The following is a 24,843-nucleotide window of genomic DNA, read 5'->3' as shown; positions in this document are numbered from 1 at the left end:
TAGGAGGAAACCGGAGTACCCGGAGGAAACCCACACAGGCACAGGGAGAACAACCAAGCTCCAGGCAGGTAGTGTCATGGTTGGGATTCAAACCAGCGACCCTTTTTACTGCTAGGTGAGAGTGCTAACCACTACACCACTGTGCCGCCCAAAGGGTTTAAAGGGTTAATTTAGAGTTTGTGGTTGTATACCGCTGAAGGATGAAAAAACCAAAAAACCTGTAAGGCAATGGCATAATGTGCTAGTATTGATCGCATACTAGCACATTATAAAATACTTGCCTTAGAACGAAGCCCTTCCAGAGGTGCCCGTTCACCATTGAGAAGGCTGACAAATTCCCCTGGCGTTTCTTCCGGGTTTGCGGGCTCCAGTGCTGTGAGTGGCCAGAGCTGCAATGATGTCTCTCCCGTGTACGTGCGCAGGAGCCGCTGTCTTCGGCAAGGGCCCTGAAGGATTTTAGTGGGACATGTGGGGGACGTGTTTTTATTATTTGGGGACATTGTGTGGGGACATGTGTGTTTACACTGTGTGGTGATGTGTGTTTATACTAGGTTGGTGATCAGTGAGTAAAAAAAACAGCACATACTCACTGATCACCAGCCGGTGTTCTGTCGAGAAAGTTCCCCCCGGCGGATAATGACCTCCCCCTGTACTGCACAGGTGCAGCGCTTGTGCAGTACAACCACAACGGAGCCGCTGAAAATAGCCGAAGCTGAACACCTGTGAGTCAGCTCTACAGGGCTCCTCCAGGGCTCGCTTCGCTCTCCGCGCTTTGGGCATGCCCTTGCTGCGCTCGGCATATTAATATTCCAACTCTATGTCCACTTGGATGGGGGGGCTTGAACCTGGACATAGGACACAATGTAGTGTGCAGGCGCCGTGTAGAGATGATGATCAGCTGTTAATCTTCGAAGACTTTCGACGGCTGCATAGTTGTTCGTACTGAGCAAGCGCAGCGCATGCACAGTAAAGGGAGTCCTTATCCGCCGGGGGAACTTTCTCAGCAAGACACCGGCTGCAGCTCTCTTCTCCTCACTGACAACTTCCGTGTGAGGAGAGGAGAGCTGATTGCCTAGCAACCGGTGCTGTGTTTACATCACATAATAGCTGTGATTGGACACGGCCGTCATGTGATCAAGAGGGACAATCCCAGAGCCCTCCTGCCGATCGGAGATGTGCCATGTCCGGGTGACACGAGCGCAGCGGGCACGTGCGTGTGTGATCCCCCTCCTTTTGAAGGACGTTCCTGAACGTCCACTCAGGAGAGAGCGCCCACGTGGCCGTATATGTACATTGGCCGGATGGGAAGTGGTTAAATGAGGCATGTATGTCATGGCTAACAAATGGTCAATGTTTTGAAAAACCTATGTTTATTCTCCTAAAAACAAGACCTATAGCAGTGAGTGCATACATTGGATTATAAACATATCCAAAGAACATTCCACAAACCATATCTACAAATACCAAAAGATGACATGGCACATTGCATAGTATGGTATGAGAGGCTATCCTCCATATTGTGGGATCACTTAAAAGACAAAATGATATTTTGTAATCTTAAGTGCAATAAAAGAGCATGTAGAGCTGTCTGTATTGATAGACATGATGTATCAACTCTTCAGGGGTGGATGCATTAGTAATCTACAAAAAAAAAAAACATAAATAACTAAATGGTCTAGTGGTGTACCTAAACAATGGGGGGAAAAAACTTTATAGATGCGAGAATCCTTCCAGCTCCCTAGGGGGGTTGGGTCTCCCGTCCCTAAGGCACAGCAAGTGCCCATTGGGGGTGCCGAGGATGGGATTGCCCCCCCCCTATGGAGATTATATGAAACAGGTATAATGGCTCGATGTCGGAATGATTTTTTGCACCAATCATAATAGGATGTAATGACCGAGCGCTTCCACTGTGCTATTGTTTCTCCTTTACATGAATGTCCTGATAGGCGCTAATGTCCTTTCCTATCTTTGGAAATTTGTATGTTTGTACTTTTTCTTGAAAATGTAATAAAAAATTATTGAAACTAAAACGTTATAGATGGAGGGGTCGCAGTTGACATCCCGTGAATTACTCACGTCGGCTGTATATGTGAAACTAGAGGACGAGGACTGTCATGGCCCAGGAGCTGTGAATAGATGGGGGGACCGGGAGGACATGTAGAGTCCCCAAAGAGGAACGTATCCAGATAGTAGTGAATATGGGCTCCACTTCTGTAGCTTTAAATTAACTGTGTATATAGTGGTTTTATGTTGATAAAAGTGAGAAGAGCCCATAGCCAAGGGAATACAGAACATAAACAAAATGTGAGAAAGCAAGTGTATTCAGAAGCCATGACCATGGTGTTAAAAAAAATAAATAAAAAAAAAAACTGTGAAATTGATTGTGATGTAGAGAGCAACCCCACATAACCGCAAGGGGAAAGAAATAAATTGGAAAAAGTACTAGAGAGGATGCTAAAAGAAAACCATGAGACTGAATACAATTAAGCTCACAGAGATATTACCTTCTGGTGTTACAAGGGGTTATGATCCAAAGTCAAAAGTGCATGCGTGTCCAGGATGTGCTACCAAGGGGACTCGCTACCACCAAGCAAACGCATAAAATGCTCCCAGCATGGCTGTGTCCCGCCAAGCGTCGCACTGCCATGACGGGGGAGGAAAGGTGTCCTCACCGAAGCTGCCCACCGAGGCTCAGACAGCACTTCCTAAATGTCTGGCAAAAGGGCATACACCCACAAAATGATGCCCAGAGGGTGTCGTAGATAGGTGAGGTTGAAAAAAGACACAATTCCGGCAAGTTCAACCTATGTGCCTAATACCTTCCAGACCCTTTATTAGCTTTGTTGCCCTTTGTACTCGCTTCCTGAGGACTGGTGTCCAGATCTGGACAGCATACTCTAGGTGGGGCCGGACCAGAGTCTTGTAGAGCAGGAGAATTAGGCCGCGTACACACGGGCGGACTGTTCACCCAACTTTGTTTGTCAAACAGTTTCGGCAAACAGTCCGCTCAAAATTAGCATGGACGGACATGGCCACACACGAGCGGACTGTTTCAGCGAACTGTTTGACAAACAGTTCGCTCAACTTTTGAAATGAACGGACTCGCCCACGTAAGGCGGAGGCAAATCCGCCCATTTCGAGCGCGTGTACAGGTAGGCGGGGCCCGCGAAGGAGACGTCGCGGGCTCCGCCGCCTGGAATGGACTTAAAGGGGAACCCCAACGCCGAAAAAAATCGGCGTGGGGGTTCCCCCAAAGTCCACAACAGACCCTTGTCCGAGCACGCTACCCGGCCGGCCAGGAAAGGGGGGCGAGCGAGCGCGCCCCCCCTTCTGAGCCGTACCAGGCCGCGTGCCCTCAACATGGGGGGTGCCTTGGGGAAGGGGGACTTATATAGTGACAATGGGGCGGTGTCACATGGTATATGTCACATGGGTTGGTCACATGGTGACCCCGCCCCCTTACGATGTCATAGTCCCCATGTGACATCAACCCATGTGACCAACCCATGTGACATATACCATGTGACAACGCCCCATTGTCACTATATAAGTGACCGCACAGCGCGGCTCTGGCATTCCGGCCGGAGAGATCGTCGTGTCAACATCTCCTGGGGAAGAAGAAGAAGAAGAAGAAGAACGGAAGGCGGCGACGGCGACAGCGACAGCGGCGACAGAAGACCGGGCCACCGCCTGTAAAAGAGCTACAAGAAGGCGCGGTGGCCCGGCAGAAGAACCGAAGGCGGCGACAGAAGAACGGAAGGCAGCGGCGACAGAAGACCGGGCCACCGCCTGTAAAAGAGCTACAAGAAGGCGCGGTGGCCCGGCAGAAGAACCGAAGAGGGGGACAAGACCCCCGAAGTCGGGAGAAGAGGCCGGCGGTGGGGAGGAAGAAAGCCGGGCTCCTCCGCTAGTAAAAGAGCTACACGAAGATAGCGGAGGAGTCCGGCGAGAAGACCCCCGGAGCTGTGCAATAAAATATTTTTTCTCTGTGTTGTGTTTTTTTTTGTACTTTATTTCACAGGTGAATGGGTAGGGGTACATTGTACCCCATACTCATTCACATAGGGTGGGGGGCCGGTATCCGGGGGCCCCCTTCTTAAAGGGGGCTCCCGGATTCCGATAAGCCCCCCGCCCGCAGACCCCGACAACCAACGGCCAGGGTTGTCGGGAAGAGGCCCTTGTCCTCATCAACATGGGGACAAGGTGCTTTGGGGTGGGGGGGCCGCGCGGCCCCCCCTTCCCCAAGGCACCCCCCATGTTGAGGGCACGCCTGGTACGGCTCAGGAGGGGGGGCGCGCTCGCTCGCCCCCCTTTCCTGGCCGGCCGGGTAGCGTGCTCGGACAAGGGTCTGTTGTGGACTTTGGGGGAACCCCCACGCCGATTTTTTTCGGCGTTGGGGTTCCCCTTTAAGCCCATTCCAGGCGGCGGAGCCCGCGACGTCTCCGTCGCGGGCCCCGCCTACCTCGAAATGAGCAGACTTCCCTCCGAGCGGGAACAGTTTGCTCATTTCGAAAGTAGCCTACACACGGGCGGACTGTCCGCTCAAACACAGTTTCAGCGGACAGTTTTTCGGAATTTCCGAAAGACTTTGTCCGTCAAACTGTCCGCTGAAACTGTCCGCTGAAAGCCCACACACGAGCGGACTGTCCGCCCAAACACTGTTCAGCGGACAAGGTTGGGCGAACAGTCCGCCCGTGTGTACGCGGCCTTATTGTTTTATCTCTAGAATTAATCCCCCTTGGGGTGGCACAGTGGTGTAGTGGTTAGCACTCTCACCTAGCAGTAAGAAGGTTCGCTGGTTCAAATTCGAACCACAACACTACCTACCTGGAGTTTGCATGTTCTCCCTGTGCCTGTGTGGGCTTCCTCCGGGTACTCCGGTTTCCTCCCATACTCCAAAGACATGCTGGTAGGTTAATTGGCTTCTGTCCAAAAATTGGCCCTAGTATATGAATGGGGACCTTGGATTGTGGGCTCCTTGAAGGTAGGAACCGATGTGAGTGTGCAATGTACAGGGATAGGGACAATTGTAGACACTCAGTCAGGTTGAACTGGGTGGACTGGTGTCTTTATTCAACCTTACTAACTATGTAACTATGACAATATTCTGTTTGCTTTGTTAGCAGCAGCTTGGCATTGCATGCTATTGCTGAGCCTATGATCTACTAGGTCATGTGCAGGATGTGGCAGTGTGGCGCAGATGCGTGAAAGAACACACCCGCCCGAACCCCTGCCTCCAGCCAATGAGTGCATAGGGAAGCAGGGGCACCGAAACTCATCGCAGCTCCTGAGAGGCAGACAGAACATCAGCCTAAGAACCTCTGACCACACAGCACTGAAACACCAAACATAAAGAGCAGAGTGCTAGAACATGTGAGCTTGTATGTCCTAGGACATAGGTCCCCCCAGGTCGTCATAACTAGTGTCCCCATTGGAAGATTTCCCCTTGCTTACTTTTCTGGTGACAACCTAAAATTTGGGATCTTCTTTTTGCGTTCACTTTTCAGAAAAGTTTTGCCTTTAGTTGTATTTTAATGTTTAGTACCATGTGCATTTTGTTCTCTTTTCATGTAAGAGTAAGTGACGTTCACAGCTGTATTATGACAGCCGGGTCTGTAAAATCACAACATAACAACAATCTAACATTCTGAGCCTCCATAGTCCTTGTGTTGAATGAAGGTTAAAGTAGAACTATAGACAAAACTTTTTTTTTTGAGTAGAGAAAGGGAGGGTTATAACCCCTGTACGATTTTTTATTTTTTTTTCCCATCTGTGTCCCATTGCAGAGGTTTCACCCATAGCCAAACAGGAAGTTGGAGGAAATTCCTTAAAATTCTGTTAATTCCTTGGCGACCCCCATATCACCAGAAGTAGTGTCCCATTGGAATATTTCCCCCCTATTGCTTTTCTGGAGACACCTGAAAATTTGGGATTTTCTTTGCATTCAATGATGATGGTAAAAGGGACTAATGGAGAGGGTGAATCTCCTTAACGGAGACACAGACGGCAATAAAAACCGACTATCCAAAACGTAAACATTTTTTTGCCTTTAGTTATACTTTAATGTTAATGCAAAATCTAGTACACATACAGTTTTGCACATTGGTTTTTGAAAGTCCAGCCCTCTCTTAGGAACATGGCCAATAGCATAAGTGTGACTACACTGCAAGTAGTTACTCTCCAGTTTCTGGGGTCTATTACTGATTAATTGCCCAAAGTATTAGTCTGCGTTTCTCTGTGATAGATATTTTTTTTTCATTCTGTCTTGAATATGCTACTTAATTTTCATCAATCATTAGCTTCCAGAATACTTAATTGATTTATTTTTCCATTTTATAGGTCAGTAACAGATCCACGGGATGGAAAGAGAGTTGCTCTCAAAAAGATGCCCAACGTCTTCCAGAATCTAGTCTCTTGCAAAAGGGTCTTCCGAGAATTGAAGATGTTGTGTTTTTTTAAGCATGACAACGTAAGTAAAGATGGACACAAGTTTTTGCTGGAAGTATTGATGGCTGTATAATTTTTTTGATGTCTGCCGTTTCCAATCACTGGGAAAAATCACAGGTGTTACTGTTTTAACAATTTTGCAGTGTAAAGTTCTGCATTTGAAATAGCAGGTGGAAACTAACGGCAATACTGTATAGCATGCACCACAATTATAATGGGGTTTTTAATTGCTCTTGGGCCCCATTCACACATTTTTCTGTGCTGTGCCATTCATTTTCAGTGGCATCCCAACACCCTAACCCAACCCATCTCTGATATATATGCTTTTCATTGCATCCCAGCGCATGTAAGTTCACTACTGTGAGTTGTGTCAGGACAATTGCGCATTATATATAATATATATAAATTTTTTAAGTTTTCGTGCATTGCCAGCCCAGCCAAGGTAACGGGCCACCAGTGCTCCTGGCTCCTTCTGTTCTTGGTGTGCCACCACACAAAACCACTCCTATAGACACAAATAGCGCATCTTGGCTTTAGCCCGCCACTCCCTTTGTCACATGGTTTGGCTGACAGCAGCAGGAGCCAATGGTTGAAGAGTCATACTGCTAGCTAAACTTTTTTTTTTTTTTTGTACCATAATGCAGAGAATTCCTTAAAGTGGATGTAAACCCCAAAATAGTTTTTTTATTTTTAATTAAGACTCCTATCTGAGGATGTCATTCATCTGTGCCCAGTCTCCCCGAAAAGAGTTTATCCAGCTCTGAGCAATCCTCTTATCATTTTTCAGTAAGATAAAAACTGACACAGAGAAATAGGTTTCTTTTATCCCCCCTTGCTGTGAGTGGCAGTTGATTTACCTATTTCATGCATGAGTGTGAGAGGCTTCTGTGTATTTCACATCCCAGCTCTCCCAGGATTGGCTGCTCCACACCTGAGCATTATGTGGTGACTTTCCTGGGTTTTGACTGGATGTTGGTTATCCTGGGGCATAATCCACGAGGCCAGCAGACGTTCAGTGTAAGAAATATCAATGCCTGGCCAAGGGAAGCGTAGAGGTGGGTGAGGAGTCTGACATCACGACTCCACCCACCAAGCCCTACACAACAGACCCGCACACAGAATCCGGAGTATTGCAGGGCTCCAAACAGCTAAAGGGGTGATATTTGACGTGTAGAGATACATGCAGGAGGCATATATATCCTTACAGATCAGCGCTATAGAAGTAATTTAGAAATGAGGCTGCTGCCTCCACCTTAAGTTAAAAAAATAAATAAAAATGTTTAGCCTTTATATCCACTTTAATTCAACTTGCCAATATAGATCTGTTTTAAATAGACACGCAATACATTTTGTTTGAAAATTCAACCAGAATTAGATTTTCTATAAGCCTCTTGTAATCCCTTATAAAGGACTGGAAGCAGAAGTGCTGTATGCAAATATGCTGACAAGGAACATAATAAGCCCCCTAAGCCCCCTTTCAGACCGGTGCAGCTTTGAAATTGTGCTACTTCAGTGAGATTGCAAAGCTGCACATCAGTGTCATTTGCACTGCCAATTTCATTGCAGCTTAAGACTTAATACAACAGAAGTCTATGCAAGCCACAATGAAATCAAGAGTAGTGCAGGAACCTTTTTCATAATCGCTGTGTCACGAGTTACTGCAGTATGAATGGTTCCATTGTCAGCAATGGGGTGCGACTTGTCATGCTATTTAAAATTAAAATTTAATGTTAAGTCGTACTGGTGTGAACAGGGGCTCATAGTAGGCGAGAGTAGAGTGATAACCTATTCAGTAGGGTTGCAACGGATCATAAAACTCACGGATCGGATCGTTCCTCGGATCAGAGTCACAGATTGGGTCATTTTTCGGATCAGCAAATAATAATTGAATTTGCAAAAAAATGTGAAAATTCCGCCACCATATAGTCCCCACTGTAATATCCACGTCATCTCCCCCACTGTAACATAGGCTGAGCATGGCTGGGTATTGCAAGGTATTGGCAGAGTATGGAGGGATTGCTGTGACTGAAATTGTAACAGCAGCGCTGTGGGCACTACAGATCCAGCCTACAGCGCTGCTACCATCCGATCTCTCCTCTCCACTGTACCAATCAGTACACAGAGGGGAGAGAGGAATCGGCGTCATGACATGATGCTGGTTTGTTTACAAGTGATCTCTTCATCATTTGACGGAGCGATCACATTGTAAATGGCCTGGGTGTACAAAGATGGCTGCCGCTCCGGAGCTAGGCTGAAGCCGCAGCCTTTCCTAAGACCGAGTGCTCCGCGGATCGCGGCGTGGCCGATCCGAACAGGGTGACCTGTTCGGATCATGGATCGGTGACGATCCGTTGCACCTCTACTATTCAGTCTGCTGCACTTTATCTGTCTTCTTAGCAAGTTGGACTGAGGAAAGAACCCAGCTGTATTCTTCTGCAGTCTATAACTGTAACAGAAAACATGGCAGTGCTGTGCAAATTCATAAATGGATGGACAAACATACTTTAGCAGGCAAAACTTTGTGTATGTATACATTGGTTGGCTGCTAATTATGAAATTAGGTTCTTAATATCTCACTAGAGAGCCTCTATGGGATGGAAACTCTTTTCTTTCTAGTTTAATTTTGGCATTGGAGCCATTTAAGCAACCTTTTGCCTCTGCTGTAACAAAGTGAATGGTGAATTTTCGCTCGTACATGTGTTGCATAAACTTTGGTTGGATTTGGAGTTTTTTGCAAAGTATGTAACCTCTTGAGAACAGCTAGGCAACTGTGAAGCTGGGCATACATGGTTTGAACTACAGCCAATTCCTGTGAATCATCCAAAATTTGAGCTGTTTGAGGCCATGCTGATATCTCTTGACTGCAAACGTCAACACACCAAAATGCCCCATGAGCTACTTTTCGGCACTGGTTGCATGTCATTGGAATGACATGCCAAAAAACGCACGCTCCCACTATGTAAATGGGGCCTGAAAGTGCAATTGGTGTGTTTTACACAAGAACGATGACAGCTGAGCATCTCTGACAACTCCCTCCCATGTTCTTGTATAAAGATGGCCATACACTTGGCGATCTGATTGTACAAACTGTACAATTTCCTTTTACATTTACCAAAACTGTAATAGGAGGATCCACCTGAACAATCCTTTCAATTGTTACCAAATTACAGACCCCTTTACTAGTTTAAGGGAGATTGTACAGTCTATGACCACCTTAAATGAAGAAGTAGGAAAGTGGGTGAAAATAGGTGGTATAGCGATGAGGGTGGAGTTGTAAACACGCCCTGTTCTGTGAAGCAGTAGGGCAGTGCATAATGGATGAATATGACGTTTTGGGCATTGTTACAGGAAGTGATGGGTTCAGATGCATTTTGACTGAGAGGTATAGATTTAAAGCTGTCATGGACTAGGTAAGTGAGATAAGCACATTGGGATGGCTTGGGCAGAAAATGCTTCTATTTATTATGAAAAGTGACATTTATCCTGAAAAGGTGAACTTATCCTTTAATGCTTGTCTACTATATTTGCGAATATCAATACGCTTTTCTATTGAGTTTGATCTCATGGCAGCCTTCTGTAAAAACTAGAGGTGCACCGAAATTTCGGCCGCCAAAACATATTGGCCAAAAACTAGTTTTTTTTGTCATCGGCCGAAAGAAGAAAAGGTGCCAATAATGGCACCGAAAAGGGAGCTGTCCGCCCCGGGTGCCACACATTAGGGGGATGTTGTCCTCTCCTCCTCCTCCCTCTCCTTCTCCCTCATGAGACAGCGAGAAATCGCAGCTCTGTGTGATCCGGGCACTGGCGATGCTACATTGATCTCTTGTATCATGTCTGCTAGAGGTGTGCCAAATAGAAATTTTGCTAATATTATTAGTGTGTTTAAAGCGGAGTTCCACCCAAAAGTAGAACTTCCGTTCATTTGTCCCCCCCCCCCCCTCCCCTCTGGTGCCACATTTGGCACCTTTCGGGGGGAGGGGGGAGCAGATACTGGTCTTTGACAGATGTCTGGGCCACTGCGAATTACGTCACAGCTCGTCTCCCTCCTCCTTACTCCTCCCTCCCCACCGCCAGGAAGTAGAAGAGCGCAGCGGTGCCTCACGCATGCGCAATAGTAACCCAACGTGAAGCTGTAATGCTACACTGCTCGGTCCCCTTGGACCTAAAATCGCGGCGGCAGCACCCGGCAGCTGATGGAAGCAGCAGCTGCAGTTCCAATATTGCTGGACTCCAGGACAGGTAAGTGTCCTATTAAGTCAGCCGCTGCACTATGTGTAGCTGCTGCCTTTTAATTTTTGTAGGGATGGACGGATCTCCTCTTTAAAGAGGGATTCCACCTACAAAAAAAATATTAAAAGCCAGCAGCTATAAATACTACAGCTGCTGACTTTTAATAAATGGACACTCACCTGTCCCGGGGTCCAGCGATGCCGAGGCCGATCGATTGCTCGGCTCTCGGCTGCTGCCGCCACCATTCTAGGTGAGGGAATCAGGAAGTGAAGCGAATCGGCTTCACTTCCCGGTTCCCTACTGCGCATGCGCGAGTCGCGCAGCGCAATAGGAATTGTCCGCGCTGTCACTGGGACCCGTGTGTGTCCCAGCAGACAGCGCGGCAGGACAGGAAATGACATAGACTCCCACGGGAGTCTATGCCTGGAAGTGGGTGTAAATACCTGTCTTTGACAGGTATCTCCACCCCCCTCCCCCCTGAAAGGTGCCAATTGTGACACCGGAGGGGGGGAGGGTTCCGATCAGCGGAAGTTCCACTTTAGGGTGGAACCCCGCTTTAAGTAAGAGATTGCAGACATAATACAAGAGATGGTCAGAGATTGCATTTATTTTTTATTTTTTTAGCTTTTCTTGCACTAAAGGTGGCAATAATGGCCAACAATCAATTCATATTAATTTAAATTGATTATATTACCCACTTCAATGCAGGGCACTTATACCCCTTCCTGCCCAAACCAATTTTCAGCTTTCAGCGCTCTCACCACACTTTGCATAACAATTACTCTGTCATGCAACACTGTACCCAAACAAAAATTTTTTTATAACTTTTTTTTCACACAAATAGAGCTTTCTTTTGGTAGTATTTAATCACCACTGGGTTTTTTATTTTTTTGTGAAAATTTTGACATTTTAGTTTCTATTGAAAAATTTTGCAAATAAGTAATTTTTCTTCATTTGGGCCAAAATTTATACTGCTACATATCTTTGGTAAAAATAGCCCAAATTAGTGTATATTATTTACTAAATAATATTTAGTCTGTGTGAGAGTTGGAATTTACAAGCTATGGTGCCAATCATTGAAAACTGATCACATCCGATATACTGATGGGCCTATCTCATTTCTTGAGACGCTAACGAGCCAGGGAAGTACAAATGCTCCCCAAATGACCCCTTTGTTGGAAAGTAGGTAGTCCAAGGTATTTAGTTAGGCCCCTTTCACACTTGTGCGACTTTTCCTGTGACTTTGGACATCAGTCGCATGACAAGTCGTATCCCATGATTCCCAATAATAACCATTCATATCTGTGCGACTTCAGTCACACTGACTTCAAATTAGTCCCAGTACTACTTTGTTCCGACTTTAACGCGAATTGAGGTCAATAGACCTCAAATTTACACAGGCATTCCCTGAAATAGCGGCCGAAAAATCTGTGTGAAAGGGTGCCTAGGGGGCTTGTGAGTTTTTTGAGGTTGTGTTTTTTTCCCCACAATTCTTTTGGGAAAATTAAGACAATTGTCTTTTTTTTATAATTTTTTTTTTTTTTTAAACTCAAACTTGTCATATTAAGGCTTTATTTACATGGGACTCTCCACCAAGGCTTTCAATACAGTTCCCCACACACGGCTCATGTGTAAGGTAAAGTCTACTGGTTTGGAATATCAGTTTGTAAATGGATAGAAAACTGGCTAAAAGACAGAATTCAGAGAGTAGTGGTTAATGATTCTTACTCTGAATGGTCTAAGGTCTAAGGCCCCAAGTTTCAGTGTTGGGACCCTTACTTTTTAATACCTTTATAAATGATATTGGGTCTGGGATCAAAAGTAATACAGCAGATGACACCAAGCTATGCAGTGGAATAACGTCCTTACAGGATGTCTCCAATTTAGAAGCCGACCTCAATGCTCTGTCTAATTGGGGCGACTATGTGGCAGATGAGGTTTAATGTTGAGAAATATAAAGTTATACACTTGGGGGCTAAGAATATGCATGCATCATACATCTTAGGGGGAGTACAACTGGGGGGATCCATAGTGGAGAAGGATCTGGGCGTTTTGGTAGATCATAAGCTCAACAGTAGCATGCAATGCCAAGCTGCGGTTTCCAAAGCGAGCAAAGTTCTTTCTTGTATTAAGAGAGGTATGGACTCCAGAGAGAGATATCATTTTGCCCCTGTTCAAATCATTAGTAAGACCTCATCTGGAATATGCAGTTCAGTTTTGGGCACCAGTTCTCAAAAAAGGATATTGGAGAACTAGAGAAAGTGCAGAGAAGGGCAACCAAACTGATAAGAGGCATGGAGGAGCTCAGCTATGAGAAAAGATTAGAGGAACTGAATTTATTCACTCTTGATAAGAGGAGATTAAGGGGGGATATGATCAACATGTAAAAATATATAAGGAGTCCATGTAGTGAACTTAGTGTTAAGTTATTCACTTTACAGTTAACAAAGAGGACAAGGGGGCACTCTTTACGTCTAGCGGAAAAGAGATTTCATCTCCAAATACGGAAAGGTTTCTTCACAGTAAGAGCTGTGGAAATGTGGATTAGACTCCCTGCAGATGTAGTTCTGGCCAGCTCAGTAGATTGCTTTAAGAAGGGCCTTGATTATTTCCTAAGTGTACATAATGTAACTGGATACTAACATTCATAGGTAAAGTTGATCCGGGGAAAATCCGATTGCCTCTTGGGGGATCAGGAAGGAATTTTTTCCCCTGCTTTAGCAAATTGGATCATGCTCTGCTGTTTTTTTTTTGCCTTCCTCTGGATCAACTGTGGGTATAGAATTGGGTATATGGGATTGTATGATATTATTATTATTATTATTTATTTTTTTGTGGTTGAACTAGTTGTCTTTTTTTCAACCTGACTAACTATGTAACTATGTGTCATTGTGCATGGTAGAGAGGATGTGAACATCTTTCTTGTCCCTCCACTTCATGGCCAACACTTCCTGATTTCTCATAAATGCAGATTCCCCTTTTGTAGCTTTTCTTAATTTTGTGGGAAGCCCTTCCTGTTTTTATTTATTTATTTTTTGAAGGTACCGCAGGCCATGTTTTTTTTTTTTTTTTACAGTACACGTGGTGAAAAAGGGGCAAGCTGGTATAATAATGTCCACATGCAAATTATATCCTTTTTTGAACAGGGGGTATGCCAGCTTCTGCACAATTTTCCCACTGGTTCCGATGTATGTGGGGCACTTGGGGGGGGGGGTGTGGCTGGAGCTGGGATTCTTTGCCCTCATAAATGCGGAAGGTATACATGTATCCAGTGGCTCTATCACAAAGTTTGTTTCGTTTTAACCCGTACTTGGTTCTCTTACTGGGATTATACTGTTTGAAGTGCAGCTGGCCAGAAAAGTGGATAAGGGATGCCTCCACACAAATATTTTGGTCTGGGACAAACACTTCAGTAAATCTCTGGCAAAAAATTTAGTAGGGGGCGTATTTTGTGCAATTTGTAATGGTTGGGAGGGATGATCTCAGGGAGGGCACTGCAAGTTATCATTAAAATGTAGGAAAAGCATACGGTAATCATGTCATAGCGTGTCCTGGACATGACAGCAGACTATATTGACATAGGAGTTGGTGGACCAGCAGTCATGTAGGTTTGTTGTTCTTTGTAAACCCCATATTAAATGTAAGGCCTAAAAACAATTTGAACTCTTCTAGTGTGAGACGTCGCCAATGGAACATACGGGCGTAGAATGAATTGGGGTTGGAGGCAATAAATTGCTCTGCATAGAGGTTTGTTTGGTCCAACATATCTTGCAGCAAATATTCGGGGATAAACAGAAATAATCCAATTGGGAAAAATGTTGTCGTTTTTGGCTGCACATCTAGCTGTGCAGTGAAAGGGGGGTTTATAGTGGACCCTGATCTGGCAGCCAACCATAAGGGGTTTGCCAGGGCATCAGGAAGGTAGGACTGGGCCTGAATTCTTTGGGTTGGGTGTGTAATTCCAGAACTGGCACTAGGCTCCTCTTCCTGGGGTCTGGCACTGCTGGTGGTAGGCAGGTCTTCTGATCTTGGGCCTGATCTCCTTATTCTTTTAGGAGGGACAGTTTCCTCCACTGACTCAGATCCACTATCCCCCACTTGCTCGTATTCCGAACTGGAATCGGATGATGGGAACTCCCCGCTGCTCTCATCATTCGACATGGTAAGCATGGTATATGCCGCCTCGGCTGTGAAAACTTTTGGCCATGATAACGGTACGTGATGGCGGGCCTGTGTGACGGTACTGCTGGTGGTACTGACAGGTCACTGATGGCGGGCATGGGTGACGGTATTAATGGCATTACTGATGGCGGGCCTGTGTGGTGGTACTCCTGGTGGTACTAAAAGGTCACTGATGGAGGGCCTGTGTGACAGATCCAGATGGGCTGTGTGACAGTACTATGGTAACAGGTTCTCATTATTGTGGAGAGTTGGCCCGCGTGGTGCACAGTAAGGTGTAAAACGCTCACAGTAATCAACTCGCTCATCTCCTGCTCTCTCAAATGTCTTGTTTACATTTGTGGCTGGGTGTGATTTGACACAGCCGATCACATGGTAAATAGCCAATTTTAGTGTTTTTTTTTCCTGATTGGGGATGGGCTATGTCTGAGAGACAGGCGCCATCCCCAATCACTGCGGTGTACGCATCAGGCGCGCTTCTCTACTGCTGACGAAAGTGACTGGTTGTGATTGGACTCAGCTGATCATGTGGTACACAGCCAATTTCATTGACTGTTTACTGTGATGGGTCCCCCGCTGTCCCCGATCGCCGTACGACCCCACGGGTGCACACTAGCAGCTTATCCTGCTAGATGTCATATGCCTCCCAGTTAGGATAACGCAACCACTTCCTGCCTGCCATATAGCAAAATGATGGCCGGGAATTGTTTAAAGAGTTGAATATAATACAATTATATATAAAAATATAATATTAAAAAAAAAATAATAATAATTTTTGTTTTTTGCCACCAAAATTTCCATTCGGTACACCTCTAGTAAAAACTTCCAGCTACTGGCACAAGAAATTATGCTGCAGTTTTATTATTCGCTTAAAGAATCAGTCATTCAACCAAACAACTTTTTAGCTTTCATGACAGAAGGGTTCACTTGGTTGCTTTGAACTGACATTCAGAAGCCTTGTAACACAATAGCTGGCAGATATAGTCACTAACATGGGTAACTTCTCTATAGAGCATAAGTCCTCATACACATTGGTTTATTGTAAAAGCCGATTACAAGAGGAAAAAAAAAAAAACTCGCCTAAGCTGCATTTTTTTTTTCAAACCAGCTTAGGTGAGTTTAGTAAAGTTTAGCAGCATTTGGTGTTTAGGTGTTTATTTCATTGGCCAGAATTTTTATTTATTCTGGCCATTGAAATTCGTAAATGCTAGTGTTCAGATGCGTTTAGGTGTCTTTTAATATATATATATATTTTTTATGCCTATCCTGAGTGCGTTTCTTCTGCGTTCAGAAGAGGAGCTTTGACTGCCTTTAAACTCTACTGCTCTAAAACTCTGGTAAAGGCATACAGTATGTGTACATGGACACGGCCTTTTATGGAGTTCAGTTCAGTTGCTTTGGCAAAAAAAAAACTGCCAAAGGCTCCTAAATGTGAGTTTCATAGCAGCAGTGGGCATGAGGCCTAATTCTGTTTTCTTACCCTCCTCCGGTGTTTAGTGGGGTGAGGATTAAACCTTCCACACCCCATGTATGGAGAGTCATTTGTGTGTTTTTTCTTTTTAAATCCTATTTTATCTAGTAAATATATTGTTGTCTGTTGTGATTTCTTAGAACATAGATGGCAGTGAGTTCTTGTATTCTTTTATTAGTATCCTTATTTACATTACATCCTGGGCAGGCTTATCCTGGAAGCCTGGAAAACACAGTCCACACAATTGTATTTCTGTTGCACTAATTTTTTATTCATTTGTTTTCAAATCAGCTCAGTCTCCTGATTCCTGTTTTCCCATCTACAAGGTTCCCAGGCTTGCAGTGTTTGCTTTGTATTATTGACTAGCAGCAGCTGGGCTTTGATTTGCATTAAAATTGTTGCATTTACACCTTATCCATTAATTTTAGGAGTATAAACTAAAATACTGCGACTCCACTGGCTTAAATATTGATGACCTAAAATATGTTGTTCTAGCGTACATTCATACGTCATTGGTGAGAAGCTTTCAGAGGATTAGGTATTGCTTCAGCTGTTTTGTTTTCCACTCTTTCCAGTTTCATGATGTGGCAGTCTTGTCACCACTTCTGTTAAAGCAGACTTTCACCCACAATTATACGCATTTGTCTATTTTACCATCCTTTACACACAACTTTGCAAGCTTACTAGTTATTAGAGAAGCCATGCCCTGTTTAAAAATGTGTTGCATCCTCTAAAGGAATTCTGTTCACTATCCATGCTTTCCTACTTTCCAGTTCCTTCCTTTTGAAATGTTAACATTCAGGTAACTAGTACTAGTGTTTTCTTGTCCATTAACCACTTCAGCTCCAGAAGATTTACCCCCCTTCATGACCAGGCCATTTTGTGCGCTACCTGACAATTGCGTCTGTACACAAATAAAATGTATGTTGTCCCCCCCCACAAATAGCTTTCCTTTGGGTGGTATTTGATCACCTCTGCGGTTTTTTGTTTTTGTTTCTTTTTGCGCTATAAACAAAAAAAAAACTGGGAACCAGTTACACCAATACAGTGATCAGTAGGGGTGCAACGGATCAAAAAACTCACGGATCGGATCGTTCCTCGGATCAGAGTCACGGATCGGATCATTTTTCGGATCAGCAAATAATAATTGAATTTGCAAAAACTTGTGAAAATTCCACCACCATATAGTCCCCACTGTAATATTGGCTGGGTATCGCCGAGTATGGCTGGGTATCGCCGAGTATGGCTGGGTATCGCCGAGTATGGCTGGGTATCGCCAAGTATTGCAGGGTATGGCTGGGTATCGCCAAGTATTGCAGGGTATGGCTGGGTATCGCCAAGTATTGCAGGGTATGGCTGGGTATCGCCAAGTATTGCAGGGTATGGCTGGGTATTACCAAGTATTGCAGGGTATGGCTGGGTATTACCAAGTATTGCAGGGTATGGCTGGGTATTGCAGGGTTTTGGCCATCGGAACTAGGCCCAAGCCGCGCCCTTTCCTAAGGCCGAGACCGTGGAGCACGGCGTGTGCCGATCTGAACGGGGTGACCCGTTCGGATCACAGATCGGTGACGACCCGTTGCACCCCTAGTGATCAGTGCTAAAAATATGCACTGTCACTGTATTAATGACACTGGCTGGGAAGGGGTTAACATCAGGGGCGATCAAAGGGTTAACGGTGTGCCTAGCCAGTGTTTGTGCACTGTGTGGGAGGTGCTTTTACTAGGTGAAGGCATGGATCCATGTCCCTGCTTTGCAAGAACACAGGATCCATGCCTTCAATACTGACAGAACATCAATCTGCCTTGTTTTACGTAGGCAGACTGCTGTTTTGCCTGTGTACTGAATGATCGGTGGGTGCTGACGGACATCACGCCAACTACCTAGAAGTGCGGGATCGTGTGGTTGTGTGTATATATGTATATGTGTATATATATATATATATATATATATATATATATAATATAATATAATATATACATACACACGTGATCCTGCATACAGCTGCATAGGAGTAAAACTGCTATAGGGTGGTTGGCCAGTGGGTAAAGCTGGATTCTAGGTATAAGGACCAATGTAAGTACGGTATGTATTTCTCACATCTGAGTAATTGCTGTGGAAGCTGCAAATCAATGTAGTCATTGGTTCTGCTAAAGCGATGGCAGTGATCTTCTGGTTTACGTGCCAAGCAGCTTCCCTTTTGCATAGTAATCACAGGAAGCCATTTGCTCAGCACTATTGCCATTCACTGAATGCTGTATAATTTCCTTGCTGAATACAAGGAGTTCTCTGATTGTACTAGGTGGAGATCATAACATCACCACCCCTCCCTTGTCCAATTATCGAATGTCTTGTATTATCAGTGTGTTCTGTGAATGGCAATATGCATACTTAAGCCGGGTGGCCAATATTCAAACCATGGATGGGCAGTCTGAATGTACCCAAGTTAATTGTTCAACTTGGGTACAACCAGCCTGTCCGATTTTACATTTGATTATTGCTAGTGGCTGTTTATAGCCGCTTGCAGTAATCGCTGTGCATTTCTGGCGGGGATGGCTCCCCAGTCACCCTGCCGGGAGAAGACAGTGGCTCTGCGGGAGGGACTCCCCCATCAACAGACAGTATTTTTCTTTCCTGCAACCACAAGCCACTCTGTCTATGGCCGTCCTTACATTACATTACAGCTGCAGTAAAAACTATACCTTTGGACCCCTTTCACACGGCTTCTGGATTCCTGCCACAAAAATCAGTGCATTCTTGCTGCAGGAATACCATTAGCATTGGCCACTCAGTCCATTTAAATCACATGTAGCAGCACACAGAGCAATTAGCTATGGGTTCCAGGACAAATGTCCAAACCTGGGCACAGCTGACTGCGTTCATGCACAGACATCTGTCCCAGAATAGCAGGTTCCCTCTGCCCAGTCTGTCTGTATAATTAAAATCCCCCATTATGATCACAGTTCCCATCCTTACTGTCTGTCCCGAGGATATTTTCCCACTATTTAGATGTAGTACTGATTCATTCAGTGTCTTGTGATTAGCTGTTATTGGCAAAAGGTAATCACATGGTGCAGATGGGCTGTGATTGGCCCTATTTGTACCATGTGGTACAAATCACTGTGACCAATCACAGGAGTGCAGTTCGTTTTGTTGACCCGTTTTCAGCCGAAAGCGGCCTGAAGTCCGCTCTCTGCTGATGTCACTGAAAGCAGTCCAGACACTGTGTCATCACTACAATGGTTTTCGGGATGCGCAAGGTGCCTGGACATTTGATACCTGTTTCAGCCTCTCAGGCAGCCACTGAGACAGCCGCTTCCCACCCCTCCACAGCTCAGTGAGCGTGGAGGAAAAGAGAGGAGAGCTGCTGATTGACAGTCAGCAGCTCTCCTCTCGGGGAGCTGTGAGAATTGAGCCATCAGCGGTGTTCGATGGCTCTGTTCTCAGTGCAGAGGCGACGGGGAACAGATGCAGCAGGTAAGTATAAATGGGGAGGGGGAGCCATACTTCTCTTTTAACAAAGCATTTTGCTGATTCTATGCAGAGTTCTCTGCTCAAGCCGACAGCTGTCAAAACCCCCCCCAAAAAAAAACAGGCAGTCTGACAAGTTTCACAACATTCCTCAGCTGCTGAGCTAACAACGGTTTGTTCTTTAGATCAAATAAATTAACTTTGGTCTGTAAATGAGGGAAGTTTAACCACCTAAAGACTACATTTTTTTTCTGACACTTGTTGGTTTCAAGTTAAAATCATTATTTTTTGCTATAAAATTATGTAGAACCCCCAAAAATGATATATATATGTGTATGTGTGTGTATATATATATATATATATATATATATATATATATATATATATAATATTTTTTTATTTTATTTTTTATTTTTAGCAGAGCTATACTGTTGTTAGATGCAGTTCATCATTGTCCTGCTGAAATATGAAAGGCCTTCCCTGAAAAAGACATTTTTTGAATTGGGAGCTTGTGCTGCTCTAAAACATGGATATACTGTATGTGCAAACTGCCCATTCCATACACACTAATGCACCACCATACCATCAGAGATGCAGGCTTTTGAACTGAGTGCTGATAAGCCAGAAGGTCCCTCTCCTCTTTTTAGTCTGGAGGACACCGCGTCTATGGTTGCCAAAAAGATTGTCATATTTCCATTTGTGTCCACAGAACAGTTTTCCACTTTGTAGCGGACCAATTTAAATGACTGAATTCAGATATGGCTTCTTCTTTGGAAGATGAAGCTGCTTTACCTTTCATTTTTAGATGGCACAGCGAACTGTTTTTGAAGACTGTCATTTTTGGAAGAATTTGTGTGCCTGTGCAGTCATGTCCATCAGAATCATGCCTGTTTTTAATGCAGTGCCGTCTAAGGGGCCAAAAATCACAGGCATCCAATATTATGTTTTGGCTTTTGTCCCTTGCGCACAGAGATTTCTCCAGTTTCTCTGAAACTTTTGGGATTATGTACTGTAGATTGATATATTTAAAGTCAATTTTATGTTGATGTAAATTAGAGCTGCACGATTCTGGAAAAAAAGAGAATCGCAATATTTATTTAGAATAAAGATCAAGATTCTAACTTTTTTAATTTGAAAGATTTACAACATCTGAACATTAGGTCATCAAACAATATGGCAATAAAAAGTACTGATTCACTGGAATCTTTGGTATTTTAGTCAGTGATTTTCAGAGAAAAAGAACATTCTTTAACCACTTCCTGCCTGGCCTATAACAGAAGGACAGCCAGGCGGTGGTTCAGTTATGCTGACTGGAAGTCATGACGTCCGGTAGGATAACAGCCGACGTGTGCCCATGGGGGGTGCGCATCGCAGCGATCTGTGGTGTGTCAGTCTGGAAAAAAATGGTACACCGATCTTGTTAAAGAGCCTCTTTACCACGTGGTCAGCCATGTCCAATCACAGCTGATCACGATGTAAACAGGAAGGGCCATTGATTGGCTTTTCCTCATTCGCGCCTGACACATGCGAGGAGAGCCGATCGGCAGCTCTCCGGGGGGGGTTGTGATTGTTTATCAGCGCAGCCCCCCCCACGGATGCCCACACTTAACCTCCAGAGACACCAATACCCACAACAGATGGATGGCCAGGGATGCCAGTAAGTGCCCAAATAATACCAGTGCCCACACATCTTGTCAGTCAGTGCTGCCTATCAGGGCCCATCAGTGCTGCATACCAGTGCCAACTTATTGGTGCCATCTTATCAGTGCCCATTAGTGCAACCTAATCAGTGCCAGTCAGTAAAGGAGAAAACTTACTTATTTACAAAATTTTATAACAGAAACAAAGAAAAGGTTTTTTTTTCTCTTCAAATTTTCGGTCTTTTTTTATTTGTTGTGCAAATAAAAATGCCAGCAGTGATCAAATACCACCAAAAGAAGGCTCTATTTGTGGCAACAAAATGATAAAAAAATTTGTTTGGGTACAGTGTAGCATGACCGCACAACTGTCATTCAAAGTGCGACAGCTAAAAATTGGCTTGGGCTGGAAGGGACAAAAGCGCCTGGTACTGAAGTGGTTAAAATACTTCAGGGTCAATTCATTAATAAGCATGCAGTAATATAGAGTGGTACTATAGTGTAAAAAAATTGCTAGCGGGAATGCAAGAAATAAATGCTAGCAATACAAAAACATACTGACGTCCGTTCCGTTATAAGCACCATATGCATTCCATGCTGGCTCCATGGTGACCGATGGCTTCCCCTCTGGTCCTGGCTACCTTTTACCTTACTATCCCAGCGCTAGATGCCAACATCCCAGGGTCACCCTTTATCCCAGCCATGTAATTTATGTACTCATATGTGAGCTGCCAATTTTTACTGTGTCTTTTTAAACCCATTATCGTGTGGGGGTGTGAATCGAGATCACAATTTTTTTACGATTAATTGTGCAGCTCTAATTAGCTCTGTAAATTTTTACAGCATCCCAACTTTTTTAAAATTGCTGTTCTATATATTTCAGCACATTCCTTCACCTGGACAGGTTACAATGCATTTTCAGAACTTGTGCCTCTTGCTTTTCCCTTTTTGGGCCAATTAGCAAGTCAAGGGGGCATGTGCATACATCTAAAGAGATGTTCTGTTTTATAAGCTCCATACACTGAGGGCTTCATCATAAAATAGAAGTTTGAAAACCTTACTGAGATCAAAAGTCCTGTCATTTCCAAGGCCAACAAGAGGGGAAAATGGGCTAAGGGGATATAGATGGTTTTATTTGCACTTTTTCCTTAAATGAAACACATATGAAGCTTTCAGCTGATACTTGTTTTATTGTTTTAGCCTAGGTTTGCACTGATGTGGTGTGGGATACGCAGCAAATCCTGTGCCTTTCCCACACTGCATTGAAAAAGCACGATGTCCATGAAATCTGCTGAGAGTGTCAATATAAAATTAACGACATCCTGGAATAGCTCACAAAATGCAGTGCAATTGCCAGAATCGGATCGGATGGGTGTGAACACTAAGCCCCTATACACACGGTCGGAGATTTCCACAACCAAATCCGTCTGATTTTGTCCGTCAGATTTAGTCTGACGGATTGTGTCCGAAACTGTTGCATACACACGGTCAGTCTAAGTTGTCGAAAAATCCGATCTTTCAGAACGTGATGACGTAATTTTGTTACGATGGGACTACATTCAGGCTAGTAGCCAATAGCTTTGATGTAGGAATTTGATCTGAGCATGCGTGGCACTTGGTCTGATCAAAATTCTCTACACATGATCGGATTACGTCCGACCGGCCCAGTTGGTCGGGAAATATTTCCAACATGTTGGAAAATTGGGTCCGATGGAGATTCGGACGGAATCAGTCCGATGCATACCACACACAGTCCGATTATCTGACGACACGGTCCGATAAAACGCATTCCGACGGATTCTCCGACCGTGTTTATGTGGCATAAGGATGATCTCAGGCGTGTTTGCAAGTCCATGTGTCAGCGACACTCAGCAACGCTAATCACAGACAGTGAGACTGCTGCACAGATTGAGAATGTCTCGCTGCCTGTGATTAGAAATGCGGAGTGTCAGCTTCCTGGCGGGTGCGGGCATGTGGACTTGCGAATACGCCTGAACGCATCCTTAGTGAACACCCATGTGATGCAATTCTGGTGTTGCAAAAAAGGGTTCTTCACCATTTTGGTGCAGATACAATGCAGTTGGAGCCACTCAAAGTTACTAATATCGCACCACACAGACATCGCATCTGATTTGCACAGGAATGCAGCGTGACTCACATGCAGTGCCCTGCGTCGCACACATTAAACTGGATTCCCTCACTTTTTTGGCTTTTCATCGTGCTTCTCTTCTGCACCCCTCTTCTGCAATCAGTCTATTTTCTGACAAAAAGCATGCAGATGGTAAGTTAAAAGCAGAGTTGAAAGAAATGAGTTTATCGCTGTGCTGCTTATCCCTTTCATTGGTAAATCACATTGGTCCAAAATGGCTTGGGCTTCAATAAAGTGGGTAGGTTGATGCTGGTCATCAGGCTGAAGACATCTAGTGGCAGAAAAAGGTACTGCGGGTTTAATCTCTGCATTGAAGGTGATTACTGCAGCAAGCTTGTTTGCCATTTTATCTTGTTATTCTTTAGGACCCTTCATATGGGTGCCTCTGATTAGCTTAGGTTTACACTAATTCGTTTTAATAGGTTAGCGATGGGTACCCTTGATGAATAAACTGTTGAAGTCAACTCCGTTATAACATAGGATGCAGAGTATTTGTTATTTGGGATGTAATACAATACAGTTTTACATTGCTAAGCTAATAGAACAGCGTTTCTATATACGGTAATGTAGATATTTGTATGTACTGATATGTTTTACTAACACTTTTAAGGCCATAGGTTCTCCTGAAGCTCTGCTCCCTTTTTACGGCATATATATATTTACTTTAATTGTCTAGAGCAGTCTTGCCTAGCATCAGTCCCCTAATGAGCTGCTAACAATTTAGGTTTTAAGGGCATCCTAATTCATCAATTAAGCTGCATCTTCTGTGTGGTATTAAACCTTTTTTGGCTGTTCTTCAGAACTAGAGTTGTGTATCTTTTAGTCATACACTGGGGAATTACTCAAAAGAAATAAGCCTGCTTCGGAAGAAGAATTATGAGGAAATCAATACAGTAATGTAAGGTAAAGGAGAAAGCATGACCCAAACTCAATTTATGTGTAGTTATAGACATCTGTTTTCTCAGAAAAGTAATTTTGTATATTTTATTTTACGGTTTGAAATCCTGTTTTATTGCCTCTTGATAGCACACATGCTTTTATAGCCTGTGATGGGTCATGGACCCAGTGCAGAAGCTCTTAGTAGATGATAAGGATTGACGTGCCACCTGTAGAGTGAAACTGCAGTGGCTGCTTGTGCGGTATAAAAAAAAAAGTTTTCCTTTTCATACATCATGGGACACAGAGTTTGGCTAATATCCATTGCTTGCTGGGTTATACTCCATCTCCAGGTGAATGGACATTGGTGGATCAAAGGTCTT

At 44.3% G+C, this 24,843-nt stretch overlaps 1 protein-coding gene across 2 annotated transcripts in view; it reads left to right on the top strand.

Annotated features, from left to right (window-relative positions):
- NLK (nemo like kinase) overlaps positions 1 to 24,843 on the top strand; it is a 321,229-nt gene that overhangs the window by 130,306 nt on the left and 166,080 nt on the right. For both annotated transcript variants that reach the window (XM_077480512.1, XM_077480513.1), the window contains exon 2: positions 6,340 to 6,469. In XM_077480512.1, coding sequence (XP_077336638.1) covers positions 6,340 to 6,469 — 130 coding nt within the window. The remainder of the gene's footprint in view (positions 1 to 6,339; positions 6,470 to 24,843) is intronic.

The sequence above is a fragment of the Lithobates pipiens genome, unplaced genomic scaffold, assembly GCF_037356315.1.
Source record: "Lithobates pipiens isolate NorthernLeopardFrog02 unplaced genomic scaffold, aLitPip1_a1.2 Scaffold_16, whole genome shotgun sequence".
Classification (NCBI taxonomy): Eukaryota; Metazoa; Chordata; class Amphibia; order Anura; family Ranidae; genus Lithobates; species Lithobates pipiens.
This window is presented reverse-complemented; position numbering and strand designations above follow the sequence as displayed.